At 59.1% G+C, this 24,483-nt stretch overlaps 8 protein-coding genes across 8 annotated transcripts; 5 read left to right on the top strand and 3 right to left on the bottom strand.

Moving 5' to 3' along the window:
• Positions 1 to 747: 747 nt before the first annotated feature.
• TRAVEDRAFT_46954 (uncharacterized protein) lies at positions 748 to 5,154 on the top strand (the record flags this gene model as incomplete). The annotated part of the gene is made up of 4 exons (XM_008039251.1): positions 748 to 953; positions 3,293 to 3,367; positions 3,426 to 3,435; positions 3,487 to 5,154. 4 exons carry the CDS (start codon positions 748 to 750, stop codon positions 5,152 to 5,154), a joined length of 1,959 nt encoding a protein of 652 aa, XP_008037442.1.
• A 1,469-nt stretch (positions 5,155 to 6,623) lies between these two features.
• On the bottom strand, positions 6,624 to 7,304 carry TRAVEDRAFT_88357 (HET-domain-containing protein; the record flags this gene model as incomplete). The annotated part of the gene is made up of 1 exon (XM_008039724.1): positions 6,624 to 7,304. A coding segment is annotated over one exon (681 nt), but the record flags the coding sequence as incomplete, so codon positions are not given.
• Positions 7,305 to 8,252: 948 nt separating this feature from the next.
• TRAVEDRAFT_71638 (alpha/beta-hydrolase) lies at positions 8,253 to 10,093 on the bottom strand. Its single transcript, XM_008039723.1, has 8 exons — positions 9,585 to 10,093; positions 9,361 to 9,518; positions 9,262 to 9,304; positions 9,175 to 9,203; positions 9,055 to 9,122; positions 8,740 to 8,996; positions 8,508 to 8,682; positions 8,253 to 8,451 (listed from the first exon to the last, which is right to left on the bottom strand). Exons 1-8 carry the CDS (start codon positions 9,904 to 9,906, stop codon positions 8,286 to 8,288), a joined length of 1,218 nt encoding a protein of 405 aa, XP_008037914.1. The 5' UTR covers positions 9,907 to 10,093; the 3' UTR covers positions 8,253 to 8,285.
• Positions 10,094 to 10,530: 437 nt separating this feature from the next.
• Positions 10,531 to 11,722, top strand: TRAVEDRAFT_147735 (uncharacterized protein). The gene is made up of 3 exons (XM_008039722.1): positions 10,531 to 10,613; positions 10,666 to 11,130; positions 11,184 to 11,722. The coding sequence occupies exons 2-3, from the start codon at positions 10,995 to 10,997 to the stop codon at positions 11,669 to 11,671; spliced, it is 624 nt and encodes a 207-aa protein (XP_008037913.1). The 5' UTR covers positions 10,531 to 10,613; positions 10,666 to 10,994; the 3' UTR covers positions 11,672 to 11,722.
• Positions 11,723 to 12,076: 354 nt separating this feature from the next.
• TRAVEDRAFT_167117 (alpha/beta-hydrolase) lies at positions 12,077 to 14,228 on the top strand (the record flags this gene model as incomplete). The annotated part of the gene is made up of 8 exons (XM_008039721.1): positions 12,077 to 12,758; positions 12,829 to 12,986; positions 13,038 to 13,080; positions 13,137 to 13,165; positions 13,223 to 13,290; positions 13,344 to 13,600; positions 13,816 to 14,002; positions 14,054 to 14,228. Exons 1-8 carry the CDS (start codon positions 12,410 to 12,412, stop codon positions 14,226 to 14,228), a joined length of 1,266 nt encoding a protein of 421 aa, XP_008037912.1. The 5' UTR covers positions 12,077 to 12,409.
• A 178-nt stretch (positions 14,229 to 14,406) lies between these two features.
• On the top strand, positions 14,407 to 15,523 carry TRAVEDRAFT_46948 (uncharacterized protein; the record flags this gene model as incomplete). Its single annotated transcript, XM_008039250.1, has 6 exons — positions 14,407 to 14,427; positions 14,489 to 14,541; positions 14,603 to 14,820; positions 14,874 to 15,005; positions 15,069 to 15,190; positions 15,251 to 15,523. The coding sequence occupies 6 exons, from the start codon at positions 14,407 to 14,409 to the stop codon at positions 15,521 to 15,523; spliced, it is 819 nt and encodes a 272-aa protein (XP_008037441.1).
• A 380-nt stretch (positions 15,524 to 15,903) lies between these two features.
• On the top strand, positions 15,904 to 19,819 carry TRAVEDRAFT_71634 (uncharacterized protein; the record flags this gene model as incomplete). The annotated part of the gene is made up of 6 exons (XM_008039720.1): positions 15,904 to 17,228; positions 17,284 to 18,890; positions 18,954 to 19,020; positions 19,079 to 19,223; positions 19,281 to 19,415; positions 19,469 to 19,819. 6 exons carry the CDS (start codon positions 15,904 to 15,906, stop codon positions 19,499 to 19,501), a joined length of 3,312 nt encoding a protein of 1,103 aa, XP_008037911.1. The 3' UTR covers positions 19,502 to 19,819.
• Positions 19,820 to 20,032: 213 nt separating this feature from the next.
• TRAVEDRAFT_19986 (uncharacterized protein) lies at positions 20,033 to 21,922 on the bottom strand (the record flags this gene model as incomplete). Its single annotated transcript, XM_008038982.1, has 2 exons — positions 20,033 to 21,686; positions 21,825 to 21,922. 2 exons carry the CDS (start codon positions 21,920 to 21,922, stop codon positions 20,033 to 20,035), a joined length of 1,752 nt encoding a protein of 583 aa, XP_008037173.1.
• Between the last annotated feature and the right edge of the window lie 2,561 nt (positions 21,923 to 24,483).

Here is a 24,483-nt window from a genome sequence, read left to right as displayed (position 1 = left end):
GGCCCAAACGACCATAGAGGAAGCTGCACAGAGTGAAGCAAGGGGAGATGAGAGGGAGTCAGAGGCTACGCACACGGACATGCTCAGGTTCAAGTAGTAGTAGCAGTATGCTAGTAGATCTCCCCTAGGCGGCGGCAGACAGACATACTGATGAGCAAGCTCTCAGGAGAGCGGAGGGGCGCCCGAGCGCCAATCAGGAAGGAGATGTAAATAGGCCTAGGATCGCTAGTGGTACGCGCCAGGCTGCGGCCTACCTACCTACTGCAGATACAAGTTGGGACCGAGCGGCCTGGGGCGATTGGCTGAGGGGAACGGAGAACGGCCTAGGTGGTGACCGGTAAGCGCCTGATCGCGGCCGCATCTTCAGCGCCTATTCATCCTACTCCTAGTGTCGTACTATGGCTGTGACATACTACCCGCATGTCTCTGGGCTCTCCGCCTTGCTCAGCGCCCTCTTTTTGTAGTCTCGTCACCAGACGTTATAGAGCCGCTCCCGCCTGCCCTTGTGCAAGCGCTTGTTACGGCCTGGTTACACTTTTGTCACACATTCTCACTCGGAACGCAGAAGATGTTCCGAAACATGTCCCCCCCGCAGCCCCCAGGACGTTCTCGCGCGGCGGTACGCCGCCCGGGCACCGCCGACCGGATTCCGCACCACGGGCACCTCCCCAGCTGCAGGGACGCAGTAGTCCCGCACGAATATGCACAGCACCTTGAGGTGCCACTTCCCGCCCGCCCAGGAACAACATGGCATGGAAGCCGCGTTACAGCATGCTGAAGAACATGCTGAGGTCGTCCGTGGTGACGTCGAGCGCGCGCAGGCACGGCATCGCGCGGACGCACGCGACTCGATACCTCCTGCGTGCCCCCTGGGACGAGCGGCAGGGCGGCCTGCCGTCGGATGTGCCGGAAGCCGGAAGGGACGCCATGCGGAAGATGTTTGGCGCAGGCAGGTAAGTGTATATGCATGGTGGTGCCTCCCGCAAAGATGGGCACGCGTAAGTTGCTGCGTCGTTGATGCTCGCGCTGATGCAATGGCAGACATGAGAGCAGAAGATAGTTGGGTGTATAGCCCTCGGGACATTGCGCGGCTTGTTCCCAGGAGACCGAGCCGAGGATTGACGGTGCTTCATGGTTTCACCCACGACCGCCTTCAATGGCATCATAGTGTCTTGACGTGCCGATGGCGGTGTCTATATGGCAGGCCAACGCCGCGCAATGAGCGGGGCGTTGCACTCATCACCGATATGTGCACTGGCATAGCCAGCGTCTGTTGTGGCTCGGATACAGTCAGTGTTGGCACGGCACGGACTGTCCGCATGAAGGTTGGCCAGTCCGCCCGCTTGATCGTACGCAAGGTTCGCCGACGCGGGGTCCGCCCGGCGGACTGTCCGCAAGGTTGGCCAGTCCGCCCGCCGGACTATGCGGACAGTTGCCCAAGTTGACGGCCGACATCCTCACGACAGGACGGCCAGGCCGGCGTCCGAGTCATCGTAGCGCGAAACCTGTGCGCTGTGGTAGTCGCGCACTCGTTCTCTCTCGCGCGCACATATTTCCTGACACTAAGCGCTCATGACAAGTGTATCAGGTAGAATACGTGCACAAGACAGATATAAGAACTCGTGCAATCAACTGTAGCTCAACTACTACACAGAAACACATTCGCTAAGTCATCTATCTACTCGACGGGACTCTCCCGGTGCTGCTCAAGTATTGAATGAGAGCCAATGCTCAGCGAGGGACTGATAGAAGCAGGGGGCGGAACACTGGAGTGAGGGACCGTGGATCGGGGTCACAAGCGAGGACTCCTCCACCGGACCGTGTCCGAGCGTTTGCGGGTTGGTCGCTCGGAGGATGAACGGAGAAACACCTTGGCGCCTTCATGGCAAGCACGCATGACACAGATTATATATCAATAAGTAGCGCCGCCCAGGCCAAGAAGAAGGGGTTATGAAGGCCGGGCATGTCTTCTGGTGGGGTGCCTGAGTATTGTATGAGCGGCTGCGCTGTCTCCGTGCGGTAGCTGTTAGCTGTACTTACGGGGACCGATCACGGATACAACAGCAGCCTCACTGGCAAGCTCGTCTGCTTCCGGCTGCGTCTTCTGCACTCTGGGAGGGTGGCAAGGACCATCTGTCTGAGATTCGTCGTGGGCGTCCCAGAGGTCGTGCACATATGCTCCGGCAAATCGAAGAAGGTTCGTTGCATAGGTTTTTCGTCCGACTATTCTGTTACTTATTGCAGAATGTGTTCGAATGTTGCTGCAATAACTTTCGACACTGGCGGCCTAGGGAAGCCGCAGGGGCACCCAGGGGCTAGCGGCCGCTGGATTTGGTCGAATAAGATAGAAAAACAGCTCTGGCTAGAAATTGCACCGATAGCATGATTCGCAGCGCAAGACATGTGGCAGATGGGAGAAGGAGAAAGATGGCATGTGCGGATAGGCGTCTGACTCACCAGAGTTCTCCCGCCATCTTGAATGAGAGTGCGCTCAGATTCCAGCTGTTTCAACAGCTGCTTCTTGTACTCATGACACACAATGCGACAGTAGACATGATCAAGACAATAAGCAAAGAAACAAAGAGAGGGGATGCGGAGGAGCGTGGACAAGTAATGGGAGCCGAGATCTCCGATCTGCCACCCCCATGGAATTCCCGTTTTGGGTGACTTACCACGTGGTGGCTGTACCGTACCTCGCCACTTGAGTCCGCTTGCGAGGGTGGCACATCTCAAACGACGAGCACGCCGCCAACAACCCCCTCCTCATACACCTTATGATGGCGCACAGCAAGCATTGCTATGGAACTATTCGCACAAATACCCCCCGGAGCCACGCATGCATGCAGGACTCTTACAACAATAGTGAGAGAACGTCTCTCATGCCACACTCTTTTGTTGTGACACTGCGAACTTGGTAGTTCAGGTACGTACGCGGTTGCTCTTCAACGGGACAACTCGCATGCCGTAGCTATCTTCACTGCCACTTCTCGCATCTAGTGCTTCCGCACGACATACCCCTCCGAGGCGAACCATAGCGACAGAGACCGGCATGCTCGACTTATTATCCTCTTTGTTCGTCTTTGTAGGTCCTGGAGCAGTACCGCTGGCCATAAAAGGTGTTTAATATCCCTACTTCGCTCATCTCAACGCAACCAGCCTCTCAACGCCTTCACACCCCCCGTGATAACTATCCGCTCGTGCGTCTGTTACCTATCTCATCTGAATTCCTCTTCGCTGATCATAGGGCATAGACGGCCTCCCAATAAACCATGCAAGCTGAAAATATACTTAGTGAGGCGCCTCCGACGCTCATTTCTGCGCTCCGGAACGGCCGCACTGAAGTTCGAAGAGCCTTGCAGCTTTCTCAGTACGTTCCTCTACACCTCAACCCACCCAGGCCCGCTGATTACGCTACGATATTCCAGAACTGATGCTGTCAGTATGCCATATCTATGTTCTTAAATGACGACTAATCCAGTTCTGTAGATTGATCAGCTTGATAGCTACGTGAGAGATATCCAAGTCCTCACTCGGACGGAGCTCAATAGTCGTCGAGCGACTTTGCGCGCCCTGCCTGCCGAAGTCTTGGGTATCATATTCGAATACGCGCTCTCCGCAGAGGAGGTCGTAAACGCACCTAACGACACCGTCTGGCAAGGCTGCGTGCCTATGAGCACCGCCTTGTTAAAATTGCTACAAATTTGCAAACACTGGCGCGACATCCTTCAAAGCTTCGCCTTCCCGTGGACTGTGATCGACGACCACGAATCCGAACTGTTCATCCAAAACTCGAAGCAGCTTCCCGTATCAGTACACGTTGAACATCATCACTCCCAGCTCGTTCCCCGTCTTCCAGGTCTCGGCCCCCGCCTACGCGAACTCTTCTGGGGCCGGTTGTACTCCGAGGCGCGCAAGACAGATGTGCTTACTTTCCCAGCGCCGCAACTCGAGCTACTATACCTAAATTGCTACAACGAACATACGGCGCCCATCAACCAGCCATCGCCCATGCTCTTCTCAGGACATGCCCCAAGACTTCGCAGACTCCACCTTGCCGGCCACACTTGTCTGCCAGGCAATCAATTTACAGTCCTAACGCACCTGTGCTTGCAGAATATTTGCCCTGCCCTCAAAATCACTGCGATCGTCGGCCTGTTACAACGGTGTCCTCGATTGGAGCATCTCGCGTTCATGGGACATATGCCCATACACCCCGACGACCCTGCCCCGCATCCGCTGCCTCCTGCGGACACTCCCCAGATGCTCCCACACCTCCGCCGACTCTCCTTCGACAGTGTATCCTCCCGCTTCATCGCCAACATCACCCACATCATCTACCCCCGCCGACCCGACTTCGCCATCCAAGTGCTCGAGCTGCCGATCAACCGTCTCAACACCGTCATGTTCTGCCTGTGCGCGGTACCGTTCCTCGCTCCTAACCCGCTCACGTACCTCGCGTACGTCCGCCAGAGCTGGCACTCGAGCATCGGCCTCATCGGCTTCAGCGCGCGCGGCGCGCTCCGCATCTTCTCCGCGCACGAGCACATCGACAGCGACAACTTCAACCCAGACCGCGACACGTCGTGGGCGCTCGCGCAGCTCGACCGCCTCGTCCCCGCCGCCGTCGAGGAGTTCTCGTTCGACTTCCTGCGCATCCGGCAGGCCCAGCCGCCCGTGCCCGTGGGTACGCGCGAGGTGTTCGCGCGCGTCCGCGCGATGTCGTGCCTGCGCGCGCTCAACGTCGCCACGAACGACCTCAGCATGTTCCTCGTCATGCTGTACGGCGGCTTCTTTGCCCCGTTGCTCGTGGGCGGGGTGCGGTGGCACCTCGAGGTGCTGCGCATATTCGTAGGGGACAACGTTCCTGGGCAGGGGCTGGTGGTGTGGAATCCGTTCAATATCGTGGATTTGGGTGCCGCGCAGGCGCTCGCGATCGACAGCGTGGTCATCCACTGTGATTTGGACCCTGGGTTGTTCACGGTCACCTTGGACACGCTGAGGGCGATGGTTCCGTCTGTAGCGTTTGGGCGCACGGCGGATTTGGGGGACGCCGCCAGGACGCAGGTTCCCGAGGGCTTTGCGAGCGGCATGGATCCGGTCGCCCACTCTGCCTGGGAAGGTTCACGGTGGTACAAACCCATCGACTTTAACTAGCTGCACATCACTCCTGTTACGTTCCGCGCAAACCAATATCCTCAATGATCATGCCCGGCATATCAGAAGTCGGCTCGAGCTACTCAGCTCTGGTGCCCGCGGGGGATATTGTAGCGACTGCGAATGCTTACCCGTTGAGCATGGGTATATCGCAGTCGCACTGAAATGATCATACACGGACTGAACGTACCGACCTCGTGTTGTATTAAGGCGGAAGGAAACCGTGCATATTTCTGTCCAGGCAATCGTAGTGTGGACGAACAATTTTACTTCGGCATCACAGCTTCTTCTACCTCAAGCAGCGGAACCTTGTTCAGGCCAACTCTCGATTCGTTGCTCTTCAGGACAAGTTGCACGAAAACCATGCTACGCCTCAACGCAACCTCGAGAAAGGGCCACTGTATGCCCGCCGGGGGCTCCCAGTTGGGAAAGGCGGCCACGAGAAAAGGATGACGATTGAGGTAAATCTATACAGTGACATGCAAAGCGGAATAGAGCAGGTACAGAGCAAAGGCAGCGGAGCCGTCAGCCAAAGTGAGATCGAAAATATGCGAGAGGGCAATTGCTATACAAGCTAAATGATGTAATGACCCGAGTCGACAGAGGAACGAGAGCCGGAATAGTATAATCTGGACCAGATGCCAACATATGTTAGAGTGGGCAGAGCATGGACAAGGAAGTGAGGACGATACCGATAGAGCGTCGTCAACCTTCCGTCCGGTCGGGAGAGTGAGTTTCGGTCATCTCCGGCTGTGCTGGACCGCAAGAAGACGGGGAGTTGAGGGAACACGAGGGCCTGAGTACACGGGCAGAGATAGGCATATACGGCGAGGTTGAAGAGATGGTCGGAGGGGTGGAAAAGGAGTCGCGGCGCGTAGCGATGTGAATACTCATGACCCGGACCGTGAACCCCGATTCTGCAGCTGAAGAGCGCGTTGGGGTGGAAGCAGATACAGTTGAGCTTCCAATGGGAACGCGGACAAGCCTCAGTGCTTTGATAGTGTCTCCGGCGTCAACAGTGACTGACGACTGCTCCGTGCACTCGAGGTTCCGGACATCAAACAGTACGGCTTGGGGACCTCTGGGCTGAAGGGTCAACGCAATGTACGAATGGGCTTGATCTTGACATGCGAGGATGGCGGCAAGCGGAGTGGATCCTCGGCATAGTATAGGGAGACGACTCTTCAGGCCATAGTGGTCCAGTGAAAAGCGAGGTAGTCGCTAGATACGCTTCGGTAAGAAACGATGGCTGGATAATTCATACGTGTACTAACTTTGGCACTCCCGGTATCGGCGCCTGCAAGCACTTCCGTGCAGGAAATGAACTCCGCGATCTGAACTGGGTGCATCGAGCGAGCCCTCGCGAACGCCGCAGGAGACGATGCAAAGAGTGGAGTCGTGGAGTACGGAAGGGATGCCTCAGCGACGTCTGCCAGATCTAAAGTCGGCAACATGTCCGTCACCGCTCCCCATGCAAAAAGGGTGTGGTCACAGCTTTGCGCAAGGATCGTTTGCTGTAGGCGTAGAAAGGCCTTGTCGCCTTCCCCATACAAGACAGGCATACAGATGTCGAAGAGGCCCATGAGGCAATAAGCCTGGTCTTCTACACGGCGCGTCTCCCGTTGCGAAGCCCAGGAGAGACGGCGGGCGACGCTGACGTCTGCGACGCGCCGGCGGAACGTGAGGACGTCCTGGTCGATCCCGGTGATCTCCTCGAGCAAATCCGCGAGTTCATCCTTCTCCCCTAAGAAAGTCCAGTCGGAGGAAAGAAAGACAACACGGCGAGGAGCGATGAGCTCTTGAAGCGTCCATCCTCTCCTGAAGTAGATGCTCTGCCGGAACGCCGAGGCGGAATCGCGGATGGGATCGCGGGAGGGGACGTCGGGGAGATGGGCGAAGCAGATTGACGCGCTCGCGTACCAGTGGTACATGGATGCGATCGCTTCAGAAAGCTCCGCGCTGTTCCTCTGGTCAATGCAGGGGGCGTCGACCCAGAACCAGCCGAAGCCGTAAGAACGCGCGAGACGGTGGCACTCCCGGACTTTGACGCTCAGACGGGGGTCCTCGGGCACGGCAGCCTCGCGTTCCAGTCGGAGGACGTCCTTGTGGGATTGCTCGACATCTTGCCAGACGTGGGAGAGTATGGTGTATCCACCTGCGGCGACCCTGTCGTTGTTGAACGACTCGAACTTGATATAGGGACCCGAGGATGAGAGTAAACGCATGTCTAAGTGGGAGTGGACGGCTGCTGGAGAAGACAAGGTAATGTAGTAAGCTCACAGCGGCTATAGCGGCAAGGAACGGGGGGTAAACCACGAGAGGAACGTACATTTTGGAAAACGAAATCAAAGTGAGCGAGGGAGAGGGGTAGATGCGCATGAGTCCCCATGATGGACACGTTGCTCGAATAATAAGTAGTAGGGGGATACTGCTACATGCTGCTTTCAGATTTCCCAAGGAACCTGAAACTGAGGTCGCAGAAGATGATGATGGCGGATGGCGTCTACCTCATCCTAGCACTACGGACGCACAGTCACATCCTAAGGCGATCCAAGCTCCCCTTTCGGTGAGAAGGCTTTAGAATACCCCGAGATGCCCGAGCAGCACGTGGAAACTAGATTTTACCACCTACATATGACGGTGCTTGCTGGGGACGGCGCAACGCTATTAGCCCGGCTGCGACGAGAAGACCGTGTGTTGCCCGTAAGGTCGCATGCAGTAAGTGCGTCCGCTCGGGTCCGCGCGCGAGGGGGTACACTCTAGGACTGCTGCAGGCATGTCAGCGATGCGCCAACAGACACGGTCATCGTAGGGCCCGCGCGTGCACACCTTCGTCACTCATCCACGTATGGTTCACTATCTTATGTGCTTCTCTTGCCTGATGCACGACCTCGTTGGTGGGAGCGCCGATACAGCCCCGTGTTCTTTCGGGGAACACGCCACGCGCCTTCGAATATAGAGCACCCCTTGGGGCCCGGGGAGCCATTTCGCGGTGCTGGCCCATCTGTGTTTCGATATATGATCTTCCGTACCATCTTTTTTCGATATCTTGTAATTCCATCGAATCAAGAAGCACGTCAAGCGCTGACTACCCTTCACGGAATACATAGAAGCAGCGACGCGATCAACATTCAAGCATACCCATCCTTGCCCGGAACCACGCCGTACGCGGGCCCGCCCTTGCCAAACATCTTGCGCAAGTCGCTTGCAATCGCCTCCGGCTTCTCGAACGCGGCGAAGTGCCCGCCAGACTCGTGCTCCGACTCGAACACGACCTTGCCCAGCATATGCGCCCAGCTGGCCCGAGCATCAGCGTCGGCGTCAGGAGAGAATATGTAAAATAGGCCACGCACGATCGGGGGAGGTTGACGGGCTCGCGATGGAACCACGCGAGCCCGAGCGGGACAGACGTCCAGCTCGTGCCCTCGAATAGGCCGTGTGCGTTTCCACCGGTGAGCTCGTAGTAGATACGTGCGTTCGCGCCCGGGCCCGCGCGCGAGAACCAGTAGATCGAGATCCATTCCAGGACTTCGCAGAGACGTTAGTATGATGCCGGTGGGCACGTCAACGTCGGAGCACGCGCACCTTCGTCCTCCGTCCACGGGTAGTTGTCCACGCCCTTGTGCAGCTTCTCGTAGATCCAGCCGAGGACAGCGAGCGGGGAGTCCGCAAGGCCGTACCCGAGCGTTTGTGGCTTGGTTGCTTGGAGGATGAAGTAGCCCATGCCACGGGTGCGGAAGCGCTGTGCGGTCTCGAACTGGGCTTTGAGGGTCGCGTTGAATGGCGCAGTGAGCATCTCGAGGAAGAGAAGGGGGTTGGAGAAGAACGTCGGGACGCGGTAACTAGAGAGGACATAGATGGTCAGGGTAGGACAGACGCAGAGAGTAGAAGGCTAGACACATTGGCATGTTCGAGAGCCATCCCTTGAGGTGCTTGTGTCCGTAGAGGTTGGCGATGTAGACGCCGACCTAACCGAGATGTATGAGAGACGTCACTCGTTATACCGTACAATAAACTTACAACATGACCCAAGTCGCCGGCTTGATACACTGAAGGGTGTGAACGACGATGAGCTTGGTCAGGGATACAACGCTCGCGACCGCTCACCATACTCGTCGTAACCGAGAGAGATCATCAGTTTATTAAAGACCTGCGTAGGTGTCAGCTGTGCTATCCGGGATTTGACACGAGATGTAGCACGCATACCTCAGCGTACTGAGGTCCGGCAAAGCCGGGCTTTCCGGGCGCCTCAGAGAAGCCGAAACCAGGAAGGCTTGGCGCAACGACGTGGAAAGCAGGATGGTCGGGCGAGCCGGGGGTCAGGAACGGGAGCATCTTCCGGACTTCAAGGAAGTGGCCGGGCCCTGGAATTTGCAACCGAGAGAGTAGGTACGGGATGCAATTTCATCGTGTGCACACAGATCACTCACAGCCATGAACGAAGAGCAGAGGGACCGCGTTCGCGACTTCGCTCTTTTGGTGGACGAAGTGGATGTTGAGCGAGCCGAAGCCGTCGACCTCGATGTCCGTAGTGAATTGGGGCAGCTCGTTGATTTTGCGCTCGGCCTTGCGCCAGTCGAAGGAGGTCTTCCAGTACTCCGAGAGCCGCTTGATATCTGCCAGCGAGGCGCCGTAATCCCAACCGGCGCCGTCGAGCTCGTCAGGGAGCCTGGCGAGCTCGAGCTTCTTGTGCAAGAGCTCGAGGTCGGCCTCGGGAACGTCGAGGGTGAACGGCTTGGCCCAGCTCGTCATTTTGAAGGGAGTGTGTGGTGAAAGCAAGCTGAGGAGTGAACGAAGTGGCAGTCGCGGTGAGGAAGAAAAGGTGCAGTCGAACTGAGTCCGGAGGTAAGGAGGCCGAGGATATCAAACAGCTGTGTTCGCAGCAACTGATCAGCGCATGTGAAAGCGCGGCTAGCTGACGAAGGGCTCTGGGATCGCTGGCAATTACCACGCCGTACCAGCCGGACGGGGCACTGGCAAGATTTGGCAGAACGATATCCGTGCGCGATTGTAGACTGAGAGACTCAGATATTGCATCCGGGACATACCCACTCAACCGTGCCTAGGACTCACAGTACTCAGCAGCACACGGTACACGGAAAACGGACATGTCGTGATGCGCAATGTAGAGCTTCCTTCGTTGAAAGTCGTAGAGGCCTCGGCGTGGAGTCGGATTGTGCAAGGATAGGTGGCCGAGGGCGGACGAGGTTGCCGGGCAGAAGCGCACAGAGCATGCCCGAGAGCGTGCTTGGCCTTGTTTGTTCCGGGTGGCAGATGAGTGCGAACGCGGAAATTCCTGTCGCGCTCGTCGACCATAGACGCTTGCTCGCTGTCCTCCACGATGGCCAACGTCCTCGCCTCCGTTCACCGCTCACTGCGCCCATCTCTGGCAGGGGCCAGCCTTTCCCGCTCGTGCCACTCCGCCCTTCGAGTCCGTGGTCTTCACGCGTCTCCAGTCGGTAAGCTCGGCCCTCCTCACAAGACAGTACCCTGTGCTTACCCTGACACCAGCCCCGGCAGCGCCGAAGAAAAAGCAAGGCGCGTCTTCTACCGAGGCGGACGACCTATTTGGAGAAGAAGAGGACGACTCACTGTTTGGAGACGACCTCTTTGGAAGTACCAAGCCTTCCACCGTCCAGCCCACACACGTCGATGCTGTGAAGCGTACGGACTTTCCCCCGCACAACCCCTCCGTCCCTGCCCCCCGCAACTACGACAGGTCGCCACCACTCGGAGTCAATGTCCGGGTCCTTGCCGCCGATGACAAGAAGGCGCGGTTCGAGGAGCTCTACCAGTTCGCAGCCAGCTGCATAGCAGACAAGTCCGAGCCCGCACGCCAAATGCGCACCTCGGCCTGGCACCACCTCTTCTCGCTCGCCGGCACGCCCGAGGAACTGGAACGCGTCGCAGAGCTGTTCCCCAAGTGGCGAGACGCGCGGCGGTCGTTCCGCCCAGCTACCCCGGTGCAGTTCGCTCGTGAGTACGCTGCCGAGTCGGCCTTCGCCTGTCCCTGACCGCGCTCTCTGTAGGACGCTGCGAAGAGCTCCACTGCCCGCAGCTTGCGCTCAAGGTCTTCGGGAACCACTCCAAATACGGCCTCGACCTCACCCTCGAGGCCGCACGGCCGCTGTTGCACGGCCTGCACTTGCACCACCCGCTCCAGGACACGATCACGCTCACCGCGCTCTTCAGCGTCTACAAGCTCCCGCCCGTGTCCTCCGACCTGGTATGCAGCGCGCTACTCCTCACCGCATGCTTCAAGCACGCGTCGGAGGAGTCGCTCGCTGTTGCGCGCGCGCTCGTGTCCTCCTTCCAGCAGCTGCTCGCGACGACCGAGCCCGCCGCGATGGCGCTCCAGGCGGCAGACCACGGGCTGCCCGCGGACAAGGAGAAGCGCTGGCTCGCGTGGACGTTGAAGAAGGTCGAGAAGGCATTGCAGCGGCAGGAGCTCGACTTTTCGTGGCTCAGGCAGTGGCGCGTCGCGAGTGGATATGCCGGGTATACTGGATTGGAGTGATTGTTTTCACTATGGTACGCCACATTAATACGCACATAATCACTACCTCCTGCTCTGAAGGAACTACCCGCCGTGGCGGGTCTACCGTCAAATTGGGTACTCGACAACCAGGGCACGATCACAGCACAGATTTCCTGCTGCCATGTGCCGGGTGCTTTTGGCAGGGCCAGGGACAACCTTTAAACGTTTATCTCTCGTGGCGTGCGCCGCGGGTAGTATCGGTGAGCGCATAAACCTGGAGTATCGAGCGTTGTGAAGGCCGGGCTCCGTCACCGCCATCACCTAGTGCCCACAGAGGTTCATCCGTCGCGGGCGCCAACGGCGCGCCAGGGCCTCCGAGCTGCAAGCTCGCGCCTCCTCCCCGTCCCGTTCGGGCAAGCACGATCGGCGTAGCGACGCACGACTGCCCTCACTGGCGCAGCGGGCGTGCAGTCTCGGCCCTCGCTCCATCCCACTCCACGCAAAAATGCGCGTCGCGACTACCGATCGCGCTGTATCACCGCGCAGGCGTTTGAGCGTGCACGCGTGAATGTTGAGCGCCGGCTGGGAATACGTAGCGGGCGAGACGGGCGCGGACGTTTTACGGTCCCGCGGCTCCGGCCAATTCGAGTGTTCCCGCGGCGTATATGTGCGAATATCTGTGTCCGTTTCAGGGGGAGCGAGACGCCTTTGACAGCTCTTATACCACTCCCTAGCCGCGCTCGCTCGCTATCTACCCTTTGTCCCCACTCGCCCCCCATGGCCTCCCCCATTGCATCCTCGTCGTCTGGCAGCACGGAGCGCCCGTTCACGGTCGCGGTCCCGCAGGCGGACATCGACCTGCTGCGCGCGAAGCTCGCGCTCACGCGGCTGCCGGACGAGCTCGATGGCGCGGGGTGGACGTACGGCGCGCCGCTCGCAGACGTGCGGCGGCTCGCGGCGCGCTGGGGCAGCGCGTTCGACTGGCGCGCGGCGGAGGGCGCGATCAACGCGATCCCGATGTATACGCGCGATGTGGAGGTGGCGGGGCATGGGACGCTGAATGTGCATTATATACATCGGACGAGCGCGGTGCGGGGCGCGATCCCGCTGCTGTTCGTGCATGGGTGTAAGCACCTCCTTTGTGCGGACTGAAGGTGCCTGCGCTGACAGTGGCATATCCGTGTTTTCTTTTACAGGGCCGGGGCACTTCCTGGAAGTGCGGAAGCTGCTGCCGTTGTTGGCGGCGGGCCCTGAGGGGAGCCCGAGTTTCCACGTCGTTGCGCCGAGCTTGCCTGGGTTTGGGTTCTCGGAGGCGCCAAGGAAACCTGGGTTTGGAGGGCGTCAGTATGCTGAAGTAGGACGTGTTAACTTGGTTGAAATGAGCGCGGGCTGACCAGTTTGAAAGCTTCTGAATAAGCTGATGCTGTCGCTGGGATACGAAGAGTACGGTAAGTTCGATTGTACGCGGAATCGAGTCTCAGTTGACGAGACCTTCCGTGTCCAGTTTATCAAGGGGGCGATTGGGGACACATGGTTAGTGCACCCCGACGCAGCGTGGACATCAAGTGCTCATCAGATATTTTTACGCAGCTGGGGGCGTGTACGGCCGCTGAGTACGGGCACACCCACCTCAAGGCGTGGCACACAAATATACCCATGTACGCACCTCTACCTGCCGACCACGCTTCATAAATGACAACTTCGCGCCGAGCAGCTCCGGGCCACCGAGCTTCCTCTCGCACCCTCTCGCATACCTCCGGAACCTACTACCTTATGACAACGAAACACGCACACGACTGCAGGTGACGGCACGGCACAACGCGCAGGGGAGCGGGTACATGATCGAGCAGGCGACGAAGCCGCAGACGATCGGGTACAGCCTCGCGGACTCGCCGGTCGGGCTGCTCGCGTGGATCTACGAGAAGCTCGTGGCGTGGACGGACGGGTACCCGTGGACGGACGATGAAGGTGCGTCTGCGACTGCGCTCACCGGTGCAAAGGCCGTGGATTATCCCCACAAATGCCTTCCCGAAAACATCCTCCACGCACTGCGGAATGTGGCAGGCATACCGGCCTTGCCACAAGCGCTTTCGTCCGGGGAATGGGGGAAGCATTTGTGAGGATTATCCGCGATGTGCGCTGTGCCATCCGAAGGGCGGAAACTGATGTTGCGTGTGTGGCAGTGCTGGAGTGGGTGTCGATCTACTGGTTCTCGCGCGCAGGGCCTGCGGCGTCGGTCCGAATATACTACGAGATGACAGGGGGCCACGGGAAGAGCGAGGAGGCGTTGGCGCGGATGGGGAAGGTGGCGGGGCCTGTGCCCGTCGGACTCTCGTACTTTCCGCGGGAGCTGTTCCATGTGCCTAAGTGGTACGTCGCGGCCTTTTGCGAGGTGCATGTGTTATTGACTGCGGTGCGCAGGTGGGCGTGTACGCTGGGCGCGGTCGTGTTTGTGGGCGAGCACGGGAAGGGCGGGCACTTCGCGGCGCACGAGCAGCCCGAGGCGTTGGTGGGCGATTTGCGGACGATGTTTGGGCGCGGTGGGGGCGCGTACGGGGCAGTGTCCGGGAAAGACGGATATGCGAAGAGCGGGTAGCGGGCCGGGAAGTAAGTAGATTATACCAGCGTCTAATGGGAGGTGATGTCATTGTATGCGACGTCAGAGTGGCGAGACCTGTGTTTCGGGATTGGTTTAAAGTGCGGGCAGCGGACAGAAAGAGCACCCATCGATCCCCCTCTGCCATCCACCACCACCTCTACTTTCACCGACGAACATGTCTGTCTACACCATCCACGTACGTTCCTCTCATCGCGCAGGCAACGCGCGATACTCACCAGGATTGCGCGCGCATACAGGTTACCGGCATCGCGGAAGCGACGACTGAGCAACACCTCACCGACTTCTTTACGTATGTCGTCTCGCATCTCCACAATCAAATTCACTTGAGCTTACGCGCGCTGCTACGCCAGGTTCTGCGGCAAGATCACCTCCGTCCAGTTCGACCCCTCGGCACATACAGCCACCCTCAACTTCGAGAAGCCTTCCGCGGCCAAGACCGCCCTCATGCTCAATGGTGGCACCCTCGACGGCGCACACCTCACCATCACCAGCGACATCGAGCACCAGGACAAGGACGACAGTGCGCACGCAGATCACATCGACCAGACCGACAAGCCCCGCGCAGGCAGTAAGTACTCGCCCCATCCACGTGTTAATCCACGCACTGACCGGGTCTTGCAGTTGCGGCAGAATATCTCGCCAAGGGATACACCCTCTCTGACCAGATTCTCCAGCGCGCGATCGAGCTCGACCAGCAGCGCGGCATCTCGACTCGCTTCCTGTCCTACATCCAGGGCCTCGACACCACAATCGGTACGTGACCGGTGACCCTATCAGCTCGGGGTGAACTCAATCTAACATGGCGGTCGCCTGCAGGTGCAAAGACCCTCGGCCCAGAGAAGACTATTTCGGGCAAGGTGCAGGAGACGCTGGCCAGTGCGACGCAGCAGGCCAAGGCTGTGGACGAGCAGAAGGGCATCACCAAGACCGCCGGCGACGTACGTGTGCTGTCAATCCCATCGCGTTGCCGTGGTCGCTAACACTGTTTGTGGATGCAGTACTACACCCGCGCGCTATCTTCGCCGTTCGGGCAGAAGGTGAAGGCGTTCTACACGTCGACGTCGAAGCAGGTGCTCGACATCCATGAAGAGGCGCGCCGCATCGCCGAGACGCAGAAGGCCGGCGCAGCGGCCGGGAGCGCCCCCGCCACGGCCTCGACCGGGGTGGGATCCGCCGCACCGCCGATCGACCCGAGCGTGCACAGTGCAGCGACGACAGCAGACCCAACTGTTGCGGCGGGCAAGACAACGGAGGCGCCTACAGTTGTCTGAGGGAGGGGCAATCTGTCAGGACTCGGGTTCTTTCGGAGGGATAAAGGACGGGAAGCAATACTAGTAGTTGGACACACACTGTATCTTTGTATCTTAGGCCAATAACTTGTTTTAAGATGGGATGTTTCCATACGGGAGACTTGTTGGTGATATGCGTCGGCTGCGGTAGGAGAAAGGCTGGTGAGAGGACGGGAGACGCGAAGCCGATTACGCTATGCTTGAATGGGCGTCTATTCCCCCGCTCGTCTTGCGCTCTCCCCATCGTCTTCGGCCAACTCTCGTCCCCTACTCACCGTCTCCGACAGCGTCAACGCCTCCCTTCTCGACCTTGCACGTATATATCCTTGCTCTACCACTCCTTATTCTCTCTATCTACTCGCATGGGCCAGGCCAACTCTCGCAGGACCGGCGCCCCTCCGTCTGTATCGCTTCCCCACCCCGCAACACCCACCTCCTCTTCCGACTACGACTCTAGTCAAGCTACCCCGAGAGATAGCGCAGGATGCACAACGCCCTCGGCATCACCATCCACGAAGACAATAGACCACTCTTCGCTTCGGCGAGGCGTCCGCAGCTTCCTCCGCCCACGTACCCAGTCTGACAGTACTTCCCCATCCTCCTCCCACCAGATCCCCTCCTTCCGCAAGCGATGGCGCTCGTCCCGGCGATTCTCCAAAGCACAAGCTTCCTTGCCTAACCTCTCGGAGGCGCTCCATGATTCCGACAGGCCTCCTGCTGCCCCCGCAGTCGACGCCCAGCTCCTGGCTGTAGAGGAACAGCCAGTCCAGATTGAGCCATCGTCCAGTACGCCCTTCCCATCCGTTCTGCCCGTAACATCCCGCCCTGCGGTATCACTCCCGTCGCGGTCGTACTTCGTGCCACCTTCGGAATCGCACGCCGAGTCTGCGTCCGTAGACGAGCACGGTGTCATCCAGGAGCACGTTACTCGGACCGTCGCCGAGCAACCATCGCGGTCCACGCTCTCCACCAACAAGCACGACGCCTCGCCTCAGTTCCAGGAACACCCCGAGCGCGCCCAGGAGATCGAGCGCGAGATCAACGACTTCCTGCTCGAGCGTCCCCGGCAAGATAGCCTCTTTGTCGAGGGCAGCTCGCAGGACGGTCAGATATCGGAGGCCCCCGAACCGTCTCCTGCATACGCCTCATCTGCTCTCCCCGAGACGGAGGGCGCACCCGACGCCGCCGTGGCGCAGGCCCCACGCCACTTCCCGCCCCCAGGGACGCTCGTAGTTGTGCAAGGCGTTGTGAACACGAGCGACAACCCTGCGAGCACGCAACCGTCCCAGCCCTCGCGTTCGTCCAGGCCGGCCTCTGCGGTGAATCCGGCGCCGCCCCCGGCCGTGCCGGCACGACGATCGTCGTCCGTGCCCCGAGCGAGTGGGCAGCCGGAGGAACGCCAGACGGCGCGGAGCAGGCTGTCTGCCTTCCTGCCTAGAACCGCGAGCATGCGCCGGCGGCGATCGTCCACGTCAGATCCCAGTGTGGGGGCGCCGCTGCACTCGCAGTCGACCTCGGACGTCTCGAGCTCTGCGCTCGGAAGCTCGGCGTCGGATGATTATTTGACGGATGCGTCTGAGCCGCTGGCGTCCGCGGCTGTAGAGCCGGGAGCTGGGGAGGATAACGGCGACCCCCGCTCGCGGCCGCTGTCGCCTGGCAGCATCGATGTCCTGGGAACCCTCTTGAGGTTTGTGGTGATCCTATTTTCGGTATGGCACGTCTAATAGCTAACAACTTTCCAGTGTTGCGGCTGCTGCAACTGCCGCTTCTCTGTTCTCCCCGAGTCTTGGTTTCCAGGCGAACTCAGACCCCAATGCTCCCGCCCAACCTGGATCTGCCATCCCTCGCCCCATGTCGCCCACCCCCACCGCAGGCCTTGGCGGCGGCCCGGCGTTCGGGCTGGACATCGGTGCTGACTCCTCTGCCCCTCCTCCCCCGACGTTCTCCGCTGCACCTCAGCAGCGCGAAGGCCGGGAGCGGATACGCAACGTCTGGGAGAGCTTCCGGGAACGTCTAGGACTGAATCGCGGCACTGCGACCCAAGCAGGCGGCGGCGGTTCCACGAATACGGAGGAACCCAGCAATATGCGGCCAGGCGAGATCATGCTCGCGGAAATGGCGAGGGCGCTCAATGTCGGCCTGGGCCTTACCGGAGACGGCTCGAGTGCGGGCGCGACTGCTACTGAGCCGCCCGCAGAGCCTGCTGAGGCTACCCAGGCCGATGGTGCTCCGCCAGCGGAGGCCGTTCCTACTGTGAGACCGCCGCCGCCAGAGGACAGCTTCGAGCGGTTCTTGCTGGACCTTCAGGCCGATCTCCGTATTGCTCTTTCACAGAGTGGCACGGGGGATGCTGCTGCTGCTCCGGCGACTGAAGGACAAGACGTGAATGCCGGCAACGACGAAGCACCCGCGACTGAGGCTGCTTCGGATAGCCCAGAGCTTTCGCACGACGAAGCTCGCCCGCAATCTCCGTCTGCCGCGACGGTCGATGATGGCGCCGATAACGACGACGACGAGCTGCCGCCGCTCGACGACGTGTCCGACTCGGAGGTCGAGGACTACGACGTCGACGACGAGCACACGTCGTCGACGCGCATCGCGACGCCCATGCCCCCGGCGAGCCGCAGCCGCGATCTGCCCAATCGCAGCGATCAGGCGTCCCCTGCTTCGAACGGGCGTGCGGACGCGCAAATGCCAGCGGACGCGCGCGGGGAAGCGGAGCGCAGGCCCCCAGGCATCCATTTGTGGCGGCTGTACCGCTTCCGCCCGATCCATGCGACGCAAATTGCGGGGCACGCCGCATCCACGACTCCTCCTACTGCACCTGGGTTCCCACAGCCCACAGCCTCGTCCCCCTCCGTGCATGCGGAGGGGCCGTCGCCTCCTCTGGCAGCATCTGCATCGGCGGCATCCTCGCCATCGCCCCCATCGCTAGGGCCCTCGAGAGACGGTGCGGACCTGTCGTCGTCCGCGCCCCCCGCGACCGACCCGAACGCTAACATGGTAGTGCCCGTGATCGTCGTCGGGCTGCAATCTGTCGAAATGGGACAAGTACACGGACATGCGCATCCCGCCCCTGGCTCCGGCCACGGCCGCCAACAACACCCACACGCACACACGCACGCGCAGGAGCACGAGGGCTCGCTGGGGCCCGAGGCGGACGAATGGATGCAGCAGGGCGCGGGAACAGGGGAGACGGGGGGCGACGCGACGCCGCGCGGGCGGAGCTGGCAGTCGCGCGCGGCGACGGCGTTGCGCAATCTGAGGCCGGGGAGGAGGACGGCGCAGGGTGGGCAGCAGGCGGCGGAGGGGACTGGGTCGCGGACGTTCCTGATCTACGTCATTGGAGGTGCGTTTCGTGGGCGGGCTGTGAGGGGTGACGTTGTTCTGACGTGCTTTGTGTTCGTTGCAGGTTACTATCCCCCGAACCATCATATGGTCACGGGCCCGGACAACCTCGATTCGTATGAGGCGCTATGGTGAGTAGGATGGGTGTGGGTGACGGGCTTGTTTCTGACCAGCCTTTTGGGGTTGTAGGGAGCTTGCCGAGCTGCTTGGCCAAGTCAAGCCGCAGGTCGCCACCAGGGAAGATATCGATAAATCTGACCTGCAGATTGTGAAGTATAGCGAGCTCGAGCAGTACGAGCGCGAGGGCAGGGTTTCGTCAAATTGCGTCGAACGCGTAAGTCATCTTGCACGATGGCTTCATATCGCTCTAAGCTAACTGCCAATTTTGCAGTGCTTGATATGTCTGGACGATTACCAACCCGAAGACGATGTGCGCCTGATGCACTGTCGGCACGCGTTCCACCAGGAGTGTGTCGACAAGTGGATGCAGGTGGGACGGAATAATTGTCCAGCGTGTCGGACAAAGGTATGTGCAAAGATCGTCCATTTGAATATGCGAAAAGCTGACCGCGTCACCAGGGCGTCTCGACTGCCGACGAGCTCGTGCCCTAAGACCATCATGTCACCTTTGTACAAAACGCCCCGAACCCCCTCGCATATACGGACAATCTCCTCGCACCCTTTCGCACCGCACTAACACCCGCTTGTTCTCTGTCGCCCCATCCCCTCTCATTACCTGCGTCTTTTGCTGTTGTCGCATCGTTGTCTCTCTTCATATGTAGCACTCACGTTGGCCCCTCTGCATGCCGTCCCATGGTCGTCGCTCTCCGCCCCCCGATCCCTTACTCTCTGACTTGGCTCCCTTTGACTGGAAATGCTGTCGCTTTCCGCCTCCCGTGTACATTATCCCAGGATAGAAATATGCATAGGCTTTCGTCCGCCTCAATACAGCATGTGGTCGGCACGTTCAGTCAGCGGATGCTCACTTCGGTCTGACTTGATGATGTACCCATGCTCAATGGGCACGTTCGCGGTCATCACGATACCCTCGCGGGCGCTAGAACTGGGTAGCTCCAGTCTACCTCTGGCGGGCATGGTCGTCGAGGAAATTGGTTCGCGGTAAGTAACATGAGTAATGTGCAACTAATTATCGTCGATGGGTTTGAGCCACCGTCCACCTTCCCAGGCAGGATGGGCGACCGGATCCATGCTGCTCGCAAAGCCCGCCGGAACCTGCGTCCTGGCGGCCTCCCCCAAGTCCTCCGTGCGCCCAAACTCTATAGTCGGACCCATCGCCCTCAGTGTGGCCAAGGTGACCGTGAACAACGCAGGGTCCAAATCACAGTGGATGACCACCCTGTCGATCACGAGCGCCTTCGCGGCCCCCTCGTCCACTCTATTGAACGGATTGCGTACCACCGGCGCCTGCCCAGGAACGTGGTCCCGCACGAATATGCGCAGCACCTCCAGGTGCCAGTCCGCGCCCACGAAAAGATCGGCGAGGTAGCCGCGGTACAGCATGCTAAGGAACATGCTGAGGTCATTCGTGGCGACGTTGAGCACGCGCAGGCGCGGCATCGCGCGGACGCGCGCGAACACCTCCCGCGTGCCCACCGGCACGGGTGGCAGGGCCTGCCGTCGGATGCGCAGGAAGTCAAACGAGAACTCCTCGACGGTGGTTGAATCGAGGCGGTCGAGGTGTGCGAGCGCCCACGACGTGTCGCGACCCGGTTCGAAGTTGTCGCTGTCGAGGTCCTCGTACGCGGTGAAGATCCGGAGCGCGCCGTGCGCGCTGAACCCAACAAGACCGATGCTCGAGTGCCAACTTTTGCGGACGTACGCGAGGTACGTGAGCGGGTGGGAGGTGAGGAACGGGAACGCGCACATGCAGAGCTTGACGGTGTCGAGGCGGTTGATCGGCAACTGGAGCACTTGGAGGGCGAAGTCTGGTCGGCGGGGGTAGATGATGTGGGTGATATCAAGGATGAAGCAGGAAGATACACGATCGAACGAGAGTCGGCGGAGGTGAGGGAGCATTTGAGGAGTATGCGCAGGACGCAGGGGATGCGGGTCAGGGTCGTCGGGGTGTAGAGGCATATGCCCGATGAACGCGAGATGCTCCAGTCGAGGACACTGTAGTAACAAGCTGGCGATCGCAGTAATATCGAGGGCATCGCAAACATCCTGCAAGCACAAGTGCGTTAGAACTGTAAATTGATTGCATGGTAGACCAGTGTGGCCGGTAAGGTGGAGTTTGCGAAGTCTTGGGGCATGTCCCGAGAAGAGCATGGGCGACAGCTCGTTGATCGACGCCGTATGTTCGTTGTAGCACTTCAAATATAGCAGCTCGAGTTGCGGCGCCGGGAAGATAAGCACATCCGCCTTGTGCGCTTCAGAGTACACCGGACCCCAGAAGAGCTCGCGTAGGCGGGGGCCGAGACCGGGAAGATGGGGAATAAGCTGGGAATGGTCTTCCTTAACGTGAACCGACACGGGAAGCTGCTTCGAGTTCTGGATGAAGAGTTCGGATCCGCCGCGGTCATCGATCGAAGTCCACGGGAAGGCGAAGCTTTGGAGGGCGTCGCGCCAGTGTGTGCAAACCTGTCGCAAATTGACCAAGGCGGTGCTCATAGGAACGCGACCTTGCCAGACGGTATCGTTAGGTGCGTTTACGGCCTCCTCTGCGGAGAGCGCATATTCAAATATGATCCCCAGGATCTCGGGAGGCAGGAGGTGCGATGTCGCTCGACGACCATCGAGCTCCGCCCGGGTGAGGGCTTGGATATCCTTCACGTAGCTATCGAGTTGTTCGATCTATTAGAACTAATTTAGCGGTCAGTTAGTAACAGGTATATGGAGTGCTGACAGCGTCGATGCTGGAAATTCACAGCGTAATCAGCGAGCCTGAATGTGATAGTGTTCCAGAAGAACGCACTGAGCAAGCTGCAAGATTTTTCGAAATTCCGCGCGGCCGTTCTGGAGTGCAGCAATGAGCGTCTGTGGCCCGTCGCCCAGCGAGTTCTCAGCCTGCATGGTTTGCTGCAAGGTTGTTCATGGACTGTGATCAGCGAGGAGGAAATCAGATGAGAAAAATAATGGCAGACGCACAAGCTGGTACTCGCTACGGGAACTATGAAGGCGTTGAGGGGCAGTGGTGTTGAGATGAGCGACCTCGGGGTATTGACACCCTTTTATGACTGGCCGTGCTGCGACAGGGCCTACAAAGACGAACAAAGATGATAATAAGTCGCGTATGCCGGTTGCTGTCGCTATGGATCGCTTCGGAGGTGTACGTTGCACGGCAGAATTTATGGTGAGCAGCGGTGAACCAGGTAGCGATGGTGGGGTTATCTCTGTGAGGGACAATCGCGTATGTACCTATGTTACCAGGATTCGCCGTATCTGGCGTAACAAAAGAGCCTGGCATGGGAGACACTCTTTCACTGTTGTCGTCAAGAGTCCTGCATGCATGCGCGGCTCCCGTGGGTCTTGAGGCAATATAGCACATAGAAATGTTTGCTGTGTACGATAGTGAGGTGTATGAGGGGAGGATTTCTGGCGGTGTGCCTATCATAGACTCATGTGAACTCGAGTCTCGAGGGTGTGCGGCGGGAGCAAGGTACGGTACAGCTACCACGTGGTGAGTCGCCCAATTGGGAATTTGATGGGAGTCGCTAAGTGGCAATCTCTCGGATTTCAGATCTCAGATCTCAACGTTCAACTCCAACTTGAATGACTTGTTCTCCCTCCTCGTTTGCTTTTTTGTCGTCCTGGCGCAAGTGTGCTCTCGCTCGCTGGGGTTGCGGGATGAATTTGGCGATTAAGACGCCTACCCGCCCATGTCATCTTCCTCCTCCCGTACACACAAATCTTGCACTATGAGTTTACTATCGGCAAAATTTCCAGAACGCGTCTCCACCACCATCTAGCTCGAATGCAGCGCGTTGCACTGGTATGTCTCTGGCGACCTGATAGATCACATGCTGACGGGGCCGACTTTCTGTACGAATTACTCGTAGTATAACTGCAAGAATAAGCTCCTTAAAGAGCTGCATCTTTGCGTCATCTACGCTCCAAGCAGCTCGTCCTAAGGCCCGTATCACGATGCCATCCGGTGAGCACCTGTAACCGCTTTGCGTCATACTCAGGCCGCCCGCTCCGAAGGATGTTGCAGCGACATTCTGTCATTTCAGAATAGTCTTGTTAACAAAATATGCCACGAACCGTCTTAAATTTGTCGGAGCGTACGTGCACGACCTCGACGACGCCCGCGACGAACCGTAGACAGATGGTCCCTGCTACCCGCCCAGAACGCAGAAGACGCATCCGGAAGCAGATGAGCTTGAGGCTGCTATTGTATCCGCGATCGGGCCGAATCAGTACTGCTAACAGCTACTGCGCGGAGACAGCGCAACCGCTCACACGATTCTCAGGCACCCCACCAGAAGACATGCTCAACCTTCATAACCCCCTCCCTGGGGCCTGGGCGGCGCTCCTCGTCGATTTATAATCCGTGTCACGCGTGCTTTCGCAGGCTAGGCGTCAAGGTGTTATTCGTTTATCTTCCCTGAGCGACCAAGCCGCAAACGCTCGGAGTGGCCCTTTGTAAGCTTATCTACGAGAAGCTGCACAAGAGCGTGGACAAGTACCCGCGGATGGTGGATGAAGGTGCACGCATGCCACTGCCTTGACCCACCCATTGACGTGTCGCTGACACGCCGCATACGATTTTAGGGTGGGGATCTACTGATTCTTGCTCGCAGGCCGGGGCGCGAATGCGCGCGCATCTACTACGAGCTCGTGCGCACGGGCGGCGGGAATGCACACGAGTTGTTCCAGGGCACGAGTTGCACTCCTCTTGGATTGGTAAGCCTCTGCCGGTGCTAATAGTTGGTTCTCGCATTGACGCTAGTGTTGAGCCTAGATGGACATACATGCTAGGGAAGGCCACGTTTGAGTCGGGACATGAGACCGGCGAGCTCGTCATTGCGTTCAAGAAGCCGGAAGTGACTGCGGACGACATGCGCAAGGTGTTTGGCGCAAGCAGGCGGGTATACTTTCATGCTGGCGTCTCAGGCAGAGAAGGGTATGCGTAAGTGGCCGCGTTGCTTATGTGAGAGAAGAAGATGGTCGGGCGTATAGCCCTCAGGACGTCGCCTCGGACACGCGCAGCCTATTCCCCGGGGGTCCAGCCCAAGACCGGAGGTGCATCATGCGGAGGAAAGCTCCACGCACAGCGCGCGACCACATCTGTCGATGTGCCGATGGCGGTGTCTATATGACAGGCCAAAGCCGAAGCCCTGCTCACAAGCAGAGCGTGGCAATCATCACGCATGTGGCCATGGCCAGCGTCGGTTGCGATAACCCACACTCACCCTCCCAACTGCATGCAAGCTTGACGCCCTACTGGTCTTGCTCTCACTTCCTCACCTGTCCATCACTCATTGCATCCTGTGCTCATTGCTGTCTTTGATTCTATTAGTTCATTTGGTGTATCTGGTATTCCGGCTTTCGGTCCTCTGTCAATATTTGTACTTGCTCGGTCGGTATTCCCTTGTACCGTATCCCCCCTCTCGTGTGTTTCCAAGTTCTCT

Source organism: Trametes versicolor (assembly GCF_000271585.1).
Source record: "Trametes versicolor FP-101664 SS1 unplaced genomic scaffold TRAVEscaffold_5, whole genome shotgun sequence".
In the NCBI taxonomy this organism is placed as follows: Eukaryota; Fungi; Basidiomycota; class Agaricomycetes; order Polyporales; family Polyporaceae; genus Trametes; species Trametes versicolor.
Note: the sequence above shows the minus strand (reverse complement) of the source record. Positions and strands in the feature narration are given on the sequence as shown.

What these genes read in the sequence shown, in the direction of transcription:
- TRAVEDRAFT_147735 (XM_008039722.1), top strand. Translation starts at nt 10,995, where the DNA reads ATGCGCACCTCGGCCTGGCACCACCTCTTCTCGCTCGCCGGCACGCCC. An exon ending in TACCCCGGTGCAGTTCGCTC is followed by an intron (nt 11,131 to 11,183) that starts GTGAGTACGCTG and finishes CGCTCTCTGTAG; the next exon opens with GACGCTGCGAAGAGCTCCAC.
- TRAVEDRAFT_71638 (XM_008039723.1), bottom strand. Translation starts at nt 9,906, where the DNA reads ATGACGAGCTGGGCCAAGCCGTTCACCCTCGACGTTCCCGAGGCCGAC. An exon ending in CCGGCGACTTGGGTCATGTT is followed by an intron (nt 9,123 to 9,174) that starts GTAAGTTTATTG and finishes CATCTCGGTTAG; the next exon opens with GTCGGCGTCTACATCGCCAA. An exon ending in CCCGTGGACGGAGGACGAAG is followed by an intron (nt 8,683 to 8,739) that starts GTGCGCGTGCTC and finishes GTCTCTGCGAAG; the next exon opens with TCCTGGAATGGATCTCGATC.